Source organism: Bactrocera latifrons, unplaced genomic scaffold (genome assembly GCF_001853355.1).
Source record: "Bactrocera latifrons isolate USDA-ARS-PBARC rearing strain unplaced genomic scaffold, ASM185335v1 scaffold_585, whole genome shotgun sequence".
Taxonomy (NCBI): domain Eukaryota; kingdom Metazoa; phylum Arthropoda; class Insecta; order Diptera; family Tephritidae; genus Bactrocera; species Bactrocera latifrons.
The window spans coordinates 89,377-103,654 of NW_017537251.1; the positions used below are offsets into that span (position 1 = coordinate 89,377).

General features: G+C 34.1%; 2 protein-coding genes across 3 annotated transcripts in view; both read right to left on the bottom strand.

Annotated features, from left to right (window-relative positions):
* LOC108974727 overlaps positions 1-961 on the bottom strand; it is a 5,193-nt gene extending 4,232 nt beyond the window's left edge. The window contains exon 1 of the mRNA XM_018942741.1: positions 490-961. Coding sequence (XP_018798286.1) covers positions 490-525 — 36 coding nt within the window. The 5' untranslated portion in view covers positions 526-961. The remainder of the gene's footprint in view (positions 1-489) is intronic.
* A 9,959-nt stretch (positions 962-10,920) lies between these two features.
* The window catches only part of LOC108974731 (tubulin polyglutamylase TTLL7), a 19,030-nt gene continuing 15,672 nt past the window's right edge, over positions 10,921-14,278 (bottom strand). The window contains exon 4 of one of the 2 annotated variants that reach the window (XM_018942744.1): positions 10,921-11,145. In XM_018942744.1, the coding sequence (XP_018798289.1) occupies positions 11,032-11,145 (114 nt within the window). In that variant the 3' untranslated portion in view covers positions 10,921-11,031. Of the gene's footprint in view, positions 11,146-12,346; positions 12,753-14,278 lie in introns of those variants that run through there. The other variant, XM_018942745.1, reaches the window with a different exon arrangement.

Consider the following 14,278-nt stretch of genomic DNA (forward strand, 5'->3'; position numbering starts at 1 on the left):
ATATATTTATATATGTACATATGTACCTTATATAAATTTTAATTCTGCGTATGTATTTTGAAGAACGCAAAAACCCGAAGTATATGCCAAAATAAGAATGATGAAATGGTGTTGTTCCCGATTATTTTTATCGCCGGTATATATTTGTAATATAAGTTGATGGATATTAAATATATCTATGTACGTATGTTTGAGTTTTTGTTGATTTATGCTTTAATCTGCCAACGCTTAATTATGTTACGCAATCCTGCTTATTGCTTCAGTAAGCAAGAGAGGCAAATAAAGTTGAGGTAAGTATAAACTGGAATGTTTATACCCATATGTATGTATACATATCTTTCCCTTTTTTTCCAAGAAAATCTTAGCTAGATTTATGTATATTTTTACACAACCGTTTTGTAAGTCTTCAAACCATTGCCAATATGGGCTTCAAACATATTCATATACATATACTATGATAATATACTACTAGGAATCGATACGACTCACTTGTATTGCAGTTCTGGGGGGCGGAGGGGTCTCCATACAGGTTTTGCCTTTATCTGATAAGCTCTGCTCCTCGTGTCTCCGCAGGTTGGGTTAGGTGAATATGTTGGTTTATTAAATTTTTTTTTTAATGTTGTTTTTTTTTATTAGTAATGTTATTGTTGACTTATTGTGTCACAGCACTTTTTCGAACAAAATTGTAATTTTGCTTGTCACTGTATATATATACATAGATGCTTCTGTGTTATTGTCCGTTACTGTAAATATATATATATGTATGTATATCCATGTAACACTTCTTGTTTTACCGCACGCCAAGAATTTCTGCTATTCACTTTTTAACCGTTTTGATTTTAATTTTTCGCCACACTGCCGTTCTTTTTATCTCGAAGGACCATATTTCTGCGAGTAATATTATAAACACATGTATTTATTTTTACAAGTAAATCGTATATTCTTACAGGTGAACCGTTTATTGTTACAAATGAATTGAATATGTTTACAAATGCGTTGTATAGGTTTACAAATGAATTGAATATGTTTCAAAATGAATTATATATGTTTTTTAAAAATTAATTGTATATTTTACATTTTATGATAGTTTAGATGATAGATAATGTATCAACCCAGCGGTAGAAATGGGACGTTCGGATGGTCAATCACTTTCAGGTTATAGCACTGAATAAAACTTCTTTGATGTAATTAGCACACTACGCCAATTTCCTTTTAGGTTATAGCGATGCTAAAAGGTTAAACGTTACCAAACCAAAGTTAAATKTATATAAACCGGATAGAAGCCAAATAACAAACGAATGATCTCTATATAAAGTGACCGGAGGGTGCAAAAGATGCAAAGTTAAAAAGTTTTAAATAGACGGTGCGGTGCGCGTGTGTAGCGGCGAACGTGACTTCTAGAACTGGTAGAACAAAAAAACGGCACAGCATCACCTTCTCGTTTGTATAAAATGAAAAATGGAACAAAAACAGTTTGGTGTGGAGATGATCAGTGATGCCCTGTTTTTCTAATTAACATGTTAATGTGGAGAGTGTTGTATTCACTGATCAGTGATGCCTTTTAGTTAAATTAGTTCGGGCGACTGGAGTTCATTTCAGCACAATCCTATATTTGGCATTAGGTGTGTATAAGTTATATATGGTATATGTATATATAAAATTGCTTGGATTCCGATCTCTGGTTGACGTTTTACACCTCAAGGCTGAGAACGTATAATATAGACAGAGAACGTCTATCATAGAGAAGGTTCACGTTTCAAATATCGTAACTTTTCGAAGAGGTACTCGGCAGAGATGAGCCAGTTTCACCACAGACAAATTATAAGCGTGTTTCACCACGAAARTAGCAGAATTGAGCATTTTCAGCGTAAAATGAGAAAAATAGTGCTAATTCCAATGTAAASAAATTTACGCCCAGAAATTCGTTTATTTTCTATGCGCAACCGACTCGGCACTTCATTTATATACATTTGATCCGTATATATTTGGCATCAAAGCATATACTTGTATATATGTATATAGGTAGGTGTATGTGTATACTAAAATTTATCTACATATGTATTTCATGATGATTCCATAAACTCATTAAAAATATATAATAGAGTAAAGTATTATTACCCAAATAATTGATATACATAAGTTAACGTAATTAATTTTAAATTTATACATTTACCTTAAAAGTTTTGATAAAAGATCTAGCGGTCGCACATGTGCTTATATACATATAACTATGTGTGCATGTAAAAAATATCACAGACCATACGCATAATGTTTGTAAATTTGTCTACATGCAACATATGTATGTAAATATGTACACTCAATGCTTCATGAGAAATCTCCGTTCACACGGACAGCCAATGGCGAAGCTCACTTTTCGTCAAAGAGTCAATATGGCGACAATGCGTCACAACATTGTATTGATTCGCCAACAAACCAACGTATATATGTATGTTTGTGTGTGAAGTTGTATACATATCGACGCAGATTTTTGCAAGCCGCCTAAAAGTATTTTTTACATTCCTTGACAGACACAGTCAATCCCGGTTATGTGCAACAATCTAAGATACATATTTTTGTTGTTTGTTAAAAATAGGAATATAATATGGCACATAGGCGAGTGCGGATACTTAAGCGAGTSGTACTTAAAACAATAATTTCTATGTATTTCAACAAACAAACCGTGAGATGCAGCAAGAGGCTGTTAAGAGTGTTTAGGGAAGGATTTGATTTTCATTTAAGCGGAGTACTACTTAAAAGGGATTCACTGTACACATAAATTAGAGGAAGAATATTGAATATTTTCTTTGGCACATTTCTAGACTGGAAAATCGACAAATAATCTACGTTGACAATTTTATTCTCATATATTTGAATACTTATATTTGCGGGGTTGTCACTTTTTCCTTCTCTTACAAATATCAGAAATTGTTCAATTTATGACTTTTAGCTTTTGCCATCGTCGCGAAAAGACCCTTGTAGGCAAAGGCATGTTCGGGGTGATGTCATGGTATTTGTTTTTATGAATGAAACAAGTTTGCCTGTTGAAAGTCGCTTGCGCTCATGAATGAAAATATTATTGTCGTGTACTTTTCTACAATTTGGGCATCGACAATTTATCTGCCATATTGACTTGTGACRCTGCTAATGCTATTTGGGACGTTTGTTGTTTTTGTAGAACAATATTTGTAAATTTTGCGGGTGACATATCTACATGTGAGCGCATTTAAGTATGTATGTTGTGTATGGATTATTTGTGTGGGAATGTCATACGCACATATTTACATGTGTACGCATATAAGTATGTAAGATGCTAGTTCAAACGATTGTTGTTTTTGTAAAGCAATGTTTGTAGTTTTTGCGGGTGACAAATGTATCTATGTACATATGAAAGCATATCTAATGTAATTGTGTATGTATTATTTGTAAGCCAATGTCATGCGAGCATATTTATGTACATATGAGCAGCGCGCACATGATTTGAATTCGCGAAAGCGAACATAAACATATATGGTCATGAAACATGTGATACATAGTTAAGTTTTGAATGATAAAATGTACGATTAATGTACATTTATCACTATTGTAATATACTTAATTTGTTTTAATAATATTATGATAGTTTTTTATAAACATATGGAACTACGAATATTGCTTTGAAAAGTAATTTAATTCAAATATATTCAATTGCATATGTATTCATTAATATGCATAAAAAGAATTCATACGAATACACATGTTTGCATATAAACGTATAAAAATTTAAGCAAAAGAGCGAACATAAGTCTGTTAGAGCGATATATAGTTTTGAGCATTATTTTTATTTCACGCTCAGATCTGTTCAAACGAAAATGTTAAAATTTCTCCTGCCGAGCTGGCAGTGGTGAAACTGGCTCATCTCGACCGAGTTAGCCAAAAATATTTTTACGATCTCCGSGCCGTGAACCTTCTCTATGATAGACGTTCTCTGATATAGAGAAGGTTCAGGCAGAGAACTTAAAACATAGATAAGGTCCAAATTGAATTCTGTATGAAGTGCGATTTGGCGGCTAACAGAGCCGATAGAATCTGGATAAGGAATTCGCCGTAAAATGGCTGAGAATAAATAAAGAAAAATTTTTTAGAAAAATATACAAAATATACAAAGTCACTCAGAGAATGGAAAAAAGCATTCTCTGAGTGACATATGCATGGTTATATTGAATTATATGAACCATTGTCACATATGCGTGATTATTTCGTATCAAATGAACCATTTTTTTTTTTGTTTTTAAATGGTAAAAATTTTAATTTTTTTTATAAAATCGGGAAAAATTAGATAAAAATAATTTTAATTTTGTTTTTTGATTTTTAAACAAATTAATATTTTAAATAAATTATATTTATTTCGACTATTGCAAAGTGAAGGTGCGCCAAATTAACTTTATTTCTTCAAAGAAAATTGATGACCTTCATGAAATATGCATATTCGCATTATTTCGTTATTATTTCCATATTTGTAGCAATAGAATTTCTATGGCATACTCATGTATACATATATTATTTCTTTGGCGCATTTGTCTGTATGTTTACGAAAGCAAATGCGAGCCACATACATATGTATATACCTTCATAATAACAAGTGCCGCACGTATCTTTCSCCTCTCCGTTGTCACGGTCAAACAATGGCCGAAGCACTCGTATTGTCAAAGAGTCATCACAACRTTGTGTTGTTGGTAGAAATTTCGAGCTGTGCCGATAGAAACTAATAAACGATCGCCGATTGTTACCGCTTCCCTTGCCGCAGTAACAACTTCGCCAACAAACTAGCGTAAATATGGATACATACATATGTATAAGCTTGCATACATATCGACGCTGATTTTTGCGAGCCACAGAAAAATATTTTAGAATTGACAAATATTGTAAATCGACAACAGCTATGTTGCCACTTTTCTCACTTAGAACAAACACCAGAAAGATGTTCAATTTGTGACTTTTAGCTTTTGCCATCGTCCCAAAAAGACCCTTGTTGGCAAAGGCATGCTCGGGGAGATGTTACGGCGTCTGTTTTTATGAAATCGTTTTTTTGTAAAATTTACTACATTTGGGCTTCGCCAATTTGGCTACCATATCGCCTTGTGATGCTTCGGCTATTTAGACAATTGTTGTTTTTTGTAGAACAACGCTTAAATTTTTTGTTGGCGACATATTCACATGTGTACGAATATGTATGTTTGTATGCTTGTGCATTATTTGTTCGGCAATGTATACAATGTGTACATATAAGTATAAATGAATGTATGTATATGAACATGTAGATCAATGCGCGCACATGTAATACATTGATAAGTGATAAAATCATTATTAGAATTTCATACATAAATTTATATGAGCAGATAATAAGATTATGATATGAGCAAATTCAGAGATATAAGATTAATATGATCGAAGATGTASATACATACATATGTATATGTACATATTGTTGTGATAAATTTAATTTCTCTTAGTTAGAGACACAATACAAAAATATTTATTAGTATAGAATATTACGTAAAAATCAAATAAAATTATTAAATATGTAATTCCAAATTGACTATAAATATTACTATGCATGCATTCATACAAAATTATACTCATATCAAAATTATATTTACATGTCAATATTGAATTGCCGACGGCAAAACGCAAAAGCATACATTGCGAAAGCAAAAATTGAAGCATGGAAATATCACAATGCTGTTGTTGGGATTATCATAAGGAGCATGCATACATATATTTATGTCTCTTCATAATCTTGCGTATGTGAGACAAGAACATAATGTGTTTTGTACACATTTTTCGCTGTCAAAAATGAAACAAAATATAAACAAGCAAAACAAAATTCTTCGTTGGGAGTTTTCTATTAGTGGATTTCACCACAAAAATATTATTAGCGGATTTCACCAACATTTAATATGAGGAGGTCGAAAATAGCAGAATTGAGCATTTTCATTGTTAAATGAGAAAAGTGATGCTAATTTCAATGTACGCTCACAGATTCGCATATTTACAATGCACAAATCGCTATGGATATTCTCCATATATTTGATAATGCAGCTCAAATGTATATATATTACATACATATGTACGTAAGTGCAATTTGACCCAATTAATGATGAATTACATTTAATCTGTTGAAATGTATAATTAAGTCATATTTGGAATACTACTTAAATATTTTATTAATATAATTATAATTAATATGTTTCTTAAGTTATATATTTATATACATATGTATGTATTTATTTACTTTGGGCATTTGAAGTTTTGATAAAATCTTAAGTCATATGCATATAATTATGTGTACTTGTAAACAGATTTTAAAAAACCATACTCATAATGCTCACATATTCACATATGTATGTAATTTTGTGTTCGTGTAAACAAATTTGAAAGAATCATTCGCATTCTGTTTGTAAATTTGTCTAGACAAAACTTTGTGTGTAAATATATACACCCATTGTTTCATACAAAAACTCCGTTGTCACGGACAACCAAACTTTGTCAAAAATTCAATGGTAGGAAACCGTAGCTGTACCGAAACCGCTTCCCTTGCCGCTGTACAGCTTTGCCTACAAACGAGCGTAAAAATGTATATATGTTTATGCGTGAGCTTGCATAAATATCGACGCAGCTGCGTAAAAATATTTCAGCATTACAAAATATTTTTCACATTCCTTGACAAATACAGTCAATCCTGGTTATGTGCCACAATCAAAGATACAGATATTTATAGTTAGTAAAAAATAAAAATATAATACGGTACATAAGCGACTGCAGATACTTAAATAAGTCGTACTTAAAACAGTAATTTCTAGATATTTCAAAAAACAAACCGTGACATGCAGCAAGATATAATATAGGCTGTTAAAAGTGATGAGGGAGGGATTTGATTTTCATTTAAGCGGAGTACTATTTAACCGGGATTGACTGTACACATCAATCAGAGGAATATTGAATATTTTCTTTGAAACACTTATTGAATTGAAAATCGACAAATAAACTATGTTGTCAATTTTATTCTATTTATATATTTGCGGGGCTGTGACTTTTTCCTTCCATAAAAATTCAGAAATATTCTCAATTTATGAATTTTAGCTTTTAAAATCGTCGCGAAAAGACGCTTGTAGGCAAGGTATGCTCGGGGAGATGTAATGGAGTCTGCTTTTATGAATGAATCGAATATGCTTTTTGAAAGTACGTTTGCGTTCATGAATAAAAATTTTGTTGTTGTGTAACTTACTAAAATTAAATATGTCTCCCGCAAAAATTACAAATACTGTTTACTGTTATAATAGTTCCTTTTTTTCACTTCACCAAAAAGCAATAAGGCCCAAGAGCTCAACAGTGTTGGTCCGCCTGTCAAGGATATTTCCAGCTGGAAGAAGGTAATATAATAAATTTGTAGATTTTATTGCTGTAACAGGATAATTTAAAGCTTGTTTGACTTTTTTTTTATTAGGTATGGCTTGACTGTAAGGCTGAAATTAAAAGGAAATTGGTTGAGAATAAAAAGGAGCAGTCAGCTACTGGTGGCGGCAGAAATAGCCCATTTCAATGAATTGGAAGAAGCGATGATAGCACTAACGGCATTGGAAACCAGTACAAGTGGTATTGCGAATACAGTAAGCATCGGCTTACCTATTGTAGCAGACGTGGGCAATGAGACAGAGGCAGACGTATCGATGCCATCAGTGACCTGCAGTCCATCACTGCCTAGACGTACTACTAGGCCACCGGAAAAAAGTACAGTCGATTTATTAAAAGAACAACTTGATACTGTAAATGGAAGGGTTAGATGTAATAAAGTCCCAAGGCTGAATTTTARAGCTAATAATTATTACGATTAAGTGGAAGACTATTACCTTGACTGTTCCACCAGTTCTTTGTTCAGTTTCTAACGAAGAACTCATAAAAGGGCTGTCGGGTGACACTGCAAAGGTATAGAAATTTAGTGAATTCCCCTCTCACACCGTGGCAGTTGAGAGAACCGTCAAACTGGTGACAGAGGCATCTTCTAAAGTTATTGGCCCCAATCTCGTGATCGTTTTATACGCTCTACACTGAAATCTAGGCAACAAGTGCCAAAGTTTAGTACAAGATCTGATTTTATCAATAAATTTGACACAGATTCAGACTAAAACAAGCCTGACATATGGTTGGTTGGTTGGGTTGGGCTTGGGAGGAACCCGAAGAGCAGCCACCTCCACGCRRTBDGTTCTGGGTGACCAATACAGGTTAGCTGAGAGCTGGAACAATTTTCTCCTTGAGCTGTGGCGCGCCGCATTTTTGCTCGTATCTCGGGAACGGTTCGTCCTACGGCCATGATCACATATACCATTTCGGTAGCAAATGACGTGACAAATAACTTTTATTTTAGGCGAATTTCCGCAATTTCAAGGCCGGAGTTGGGGWTGAGGATGCAATCCGATCTCAAAACAAAAATTGCATTGAAATCAGGAAGTACTAAGGCAACTTTTCTGCACTATTAGAAATCTCGAATCGAAAAAAGTCCGGAATCGACTCATCCTAGTGATTAATGGCAAAAATGTGATTTTTGGTCAAATAATCGACGCTTGTTGAAATGTTGGATTCTGAGCAGTTTTTGGTCATGAGTCAATTTGTGCAAAACAAACCGTGCACACAATTTTCGAAAATGTTAGCTCAAAATGCAATAAATAGATGTTCTGGAGATGTTCAATTTCATTTCCATTAATTTCAATGATGATTTCAGCTGATTTTTGATGTGAATTCACACAGTTTTGATGGAATTTCCAGTGATCACGAATTTTGAAGGGCCTACTGTGGATCGTTATTTATGTCGTCACGACTACTTTGAAAACGTTGAAACCACTCGTGCATTCTGCTACGGAATAGGCAATCGCCGCCATAAACTTGTTTCAACGATTGAAACGATTCGGTAAAAGTTTTACCAATTTTAAAACAAAACTTAATGTTGGCTCTTTGTTCGAAGTTCATTTTTGCATTTTTGAAAACACAAACATACTTCTATTCCTGTTTACTTTTGGAATACACCCTGTATATTGAAAAATTAACTAATTAAAACGTTTATATTTTTTGTGTTGCATGTGTAAATGAATGTTAGAAACATCAGTAAGAAGAGCAGCGAGTATTGTACAGTACAGAAAGTCAACGAGAAAAAGAGTAGTGAGCAATCAACGACCGACGCCGTGACACGTATACCACGATATAATCTAATATTTTTCCGTTTCTTTTAAATCGTCTTATAATAAAATGAAATACGTATTAACTTTAATTTAACAATCATACACTGAAACAAATATTCTTAGTAAATATACTGCCTAATAATCCTGACAAATGCGTTCTCTTTTTATTTCATGTACGTCCAGAGACGATACGTTAAGCGTAAGTATCTCCCTAACACATGGTACTTTACTCCCGCTGGAATGATCGCAATACGTAGACCTGCAACAACAATTAAGCCTACTTGGTTTATGCTGATGTACTAAAAAGTCTAACACGAAAAGCATTATCAAGGTTTACGACACTAACGAACGCTTGSTTAAATACGTCCCATTGTCAAGGATATTTATATCGTCCAATCTCACTGTTGACTATTTTGTCCAAACTACTTAAAGCTGTAATCATAACATGTACATTTGTCCTTAAATCATTAAATCTAAATATATTACATAATAAATAAACTAAATAAATGAAAAATAACTTACATTTTGCCCCTCGGATTATTTTTAGMTGATATATTCAAATTTTTTTTGTTAATAAATAACTGCAAAATATTCGGCAAAAAATAAGATGACATTGTATTTATTTTGAAAATTCTTTATTTATTCTTCCAAATYAATTTCATCCCCTTCAAAGTAATCCCCTCCCGATGCAATGCACTTATGCCAACGGATTTTTCAATCTTCGAAACACTGGTTGTAGTCACTTTCCTGGATGGCCTTCAGTTCCGTCTTCGCCGCGGSTTGAATCTCCTCTATCGTATAAAAACGGTGTCCCCGGAGCGGTCTTTTGAGCTTGGTGAACAGCCAGTAGTCGCACGGCGCCATATCAGGTGAATACGGTGGGTGCAGAACGATATGGGTAGAGTTTTTGGCGAAATGATCACGAATTACGAGGGCAGTATGGGATGGTGCATTATCGTGGTGTAAAAACCAAAAATTGTCTTTCCACAATTCCGGCCTTTTTAGGCGGATAGCATTACGCAAACGCTGCATAACGTTCAAATAATATTCCTTGTTGACTGTTTCACCGGTTGGAAGGAATTCATAATGCACAACAACACGATAATCGAAGAAAACAGTCAACATGAACTTGATTTTTGAGCGACTATGGCGCGACTCGGCTCTCTTGTGGCTCGATATTCGCTCGATTGATCGGTGGTTTCGGGGTCGTAAGCATAGATCCAAGTCTCATCGCCAGTTATAATGCGTTTCATGACACCCTGGTAGTCGGAAGGCGTCGTTTCACACACTTCAACGCGACGCCTTTTTTCCAAAAAATTCAATGTTTTCGGTACCAGTCGAGATTCGACGCGCTTGAGGCCCAAAACATCCTTCAAAATGGTATTGACTGAGCCTTTCGATATGCCAACTTCATCAGCAAGGTCTCTAATTGTTAATCGACGGTCTTTCAACACCAAATCTTTGATTTTTTGAACGTGAGCTTCGTCGGTTGAGATTGATGGTCGTAAATGTAAATAAAATTTAATGCAAATTCTTTGCTCAACAAATTTCGACATCGCATAAAACGAAAAACTCACTTTTATTAGCTCACAAAACAATACGTATCTCAAACACTAATGAATATTTTGACATGAAATTTGACATAAATGTGACTGTACTACCAACCTAAAAAAGCATAATTCTCCAAATCCTTCGACGCACGCTGTTTAAATTCAAATGTCACCTTATTTTTTGGGCACAGTAGTATGTATTCTAGGTAAGCCACTTACGTAAGTTTTTTAAAACTGAACAAATTTTCTAAAGACCAGCTGAAATCTCTAAACTAACACCAACTCCGGTCATCTTTACATTTTTTATAGAACCATCGAGTGAGCCACGCATCTCGTGTTGAAAGATTCTGTATTTCTACCTGTAGGTTGAAGTAGTCTGGGTTAACCTAAAAACATAGAAGGAAACATATATTACTCGATCAACGTCAGTGACAAATTTTAAATACAGATTAATAGTACAAAAAAACGATATTTTGAAGAGATTTTAACCAAAGTTTTCATTTACTACTCCGTAGCAGCAAAATTTCTAGAATTATTGCTATGCTATCGCTACCGCTCTCACTTTGTGGGGAGCCACAGCAGAGCCTTAGCATAACAATGTAAAAGTATGTGCTCTACTCTGCTCCGAGTTTTTTTATGGCAAAAACTACAGCTGTAGCGAGAGCAAAGACTTAATAGCTGCGCTATGCTCTGGCGTAGCTGTCCATTCAAATATTTTGTTTAAATGTTCCTGCAATCTTGCAATTGAAACCCTTAAGTCAGAGTACATATATCCACGTTTAATTCGAAAAAAACGGTCCTAAAGGTATGATTTTAAAATATTGTAATATTTTTTGATAAAAGCATTTTCATATTGTTTAGGAGCCCATCATGGGCTTTACAAAGGCTTTAGACACGTCGAGGAAAACGGCCGAGCAAACTTTTTTTCGTCAAAGGCATTTTCAAAAACTCGAGTTGTTCTACGTACTTGGTCAATAGTGGAGTGATTTTTTCGAAAGTCAAACTGATGCGCCGGTATCAGCTTCCTCTCTTCAATTATGTTGTTAATCCAAACAAGCAGTTTTTCCAAAAGTTTTGAAAGTATTGGCAGGAGAGATATGGGCCGATACGAAGTAATTTCATGCGCTGACTTACCAGATTTATTGAACATAATCACGTCTGCAGTTTTCTAATAAATATATACGTACTGAAGATTTATAGTAGCATTCATTATAGCAGTAATTTTACATATAGTATAACGTTGTGAGGAAGCTGTTTTAGTATTTCACTGGTAATAAGGTCAAACGCAGGCGATTTTTAGACTTACATTTTTTTATTTCTGCACATACCTCATCATTAGTTATTAGAGGAGTTTCGGTCTTATTGATGATGATTTAAATATGATTTAAATATATCTTTCCCTGACGGAAATTAAAATATATGTATGTAAGTATAAGACTTATTTAATGTATGACCTGTAATAAGTTAAAAATGTACAAATTTGATTGTAATGTAATCACGATTTCGTCAAACAATGAATGTTGACTGCTTTGGTAAAATTTTTATCTCTTGCAACATGTTGCTACAGAGTATAATAGTTTTGTTCACCTAACGGTTGTACATATCAATAATGTACATATCTCCTAATCCACTTAAGCTGCAAGCTTGATCCAGTTCTTTTATAACCAATATCACGATTACGGAACATCTGCCTGACTTACTCCACATGATTGATGATTGTATGTGAGGTAGTTGATAGATAAAATCAGGTCGATACTACCTCAACTCCCATATCCTATAAATGTATAATGATTTTCGATTTTCAAACAATCCTATATTCGGCATTAGGTGTGTATAAGTTATATATGGTATATGTATATAAAAAATTGCTTGGATTCCGATCTCTGGTTGACGTTTTACACCTCAAGGTATTTCCCTGATTTTAATTGCTGCAAGTTGCATCMGTTGGACGTTTCGATGCATTTCATTTTTCGCGCGTACGACTGTAGCTTGGCTAAGATAAAGATACAGAGATGAGAATTGCACATACATGTAATTTAGTAACATTTAGACGTATGTATATAACCAAACAAATATTAGATGTTCTTCATGATTAACAAAATAAAAATAAGATCAACAAGTATGTGTTTTAAAGTGAGAGACTTTTATATCAGTAGAAAAACATTTTACCGACAAAATGTAAAGAGGTCAGGTCCTTGGTCAACATTATATGGGCTTTGCTATAAGTCAATGTGCACAAATTAATCTCCAACGCAACCAGCGTATCGTTATACTCAGCGATACTCAAACGGCGAAGGTTAGAAGGTTATAACCTAGCAAAGTTTAGGGATATGATCATGATCTCTCGAGACGAAATCTAGGCTCAAGAAACACCTGTCTTACATGGACATGGCCTGTTGTGCAAAATGCCGGTTTTACGACATGAAATCCGAAACTCCACAACAGCTGATTCTAGATTGTTCAGCAATTTGTAGAATAAGATTAAAGACCCTTGGCTTCATCTAAGACAGGGACGACATCACCTTCATTGCCCCGAACAAGTTCCTGAAAGTTATCAGAGTGTTGGGTCTTTGTGATCATATGTGATAGAGAAGAGAGCACAATAGACTATACGTCGCAGTGCAAAATTTCAATAATTTTCTATTTCCATAATTAAATGCTGAACCAGAACTAGAGGGTTCAAAATATTCAACAGAACTATCTTATCACGCCACATACTAAAAAAATGTTTCCTGAATTTCACTAAGCTACCTCACATACACGTAAAGACAGTCGGTTGTTCGAAAATCTTGATATTTGTTATATGGGAGCTAGGTTAAGTTTTTGCTAAAGTTTATCTATTTTATGCGCAAAGATAAGCTATTATGTAAAACACGCACTTGCATTTCTTTGAGATATTTTCATATATTTTCAGATATATGCAATAAATAGTCACCCGAAAGCTCGAAAGCCTTTACAGTTGTTATAGTTGACAAGGAAGTATTGACAAGACTCAAGCAATTTTTGATATACAGAGTTATTACTATTACAAGGAATTCTCTCTGAATTTCAATTGTATATCCCATACACTTTCGGGTAAAAGTCAACTATTAATACTGAATCAACTGCAGTGGACAGTTTTGGTTGGATTTGGGCAATTTTGGTCTAAGGTAGCATACTTTATATTATTAGTGTATCCTGTTATATCAATTGTTTCCTGATTTGTGAACTGGAAAGTGAAAAAATCAAACGAGTAGACGTGGTTGTAATCCGATTTCGGCCGTGTTCACACTGTGACATAGGAATATGAGCAGAATGTCACGCACTAAATTTTGTTGAAATCGGTCGATACCGAGCGTGGTATCATCCAATATATAACGGCTCCCATAAAGTCCTCTCATTCAATCACGAATGTAAAATTTAGTGTTTCTGGCATACTTTGTTGCCGATTTATTGCGCTTTTAGTAGTTTTTAACAGTGTTTAACAGACAGTCACCCGGATTTCAACTCTTCATCCTGATCATTTATATATAGATATAG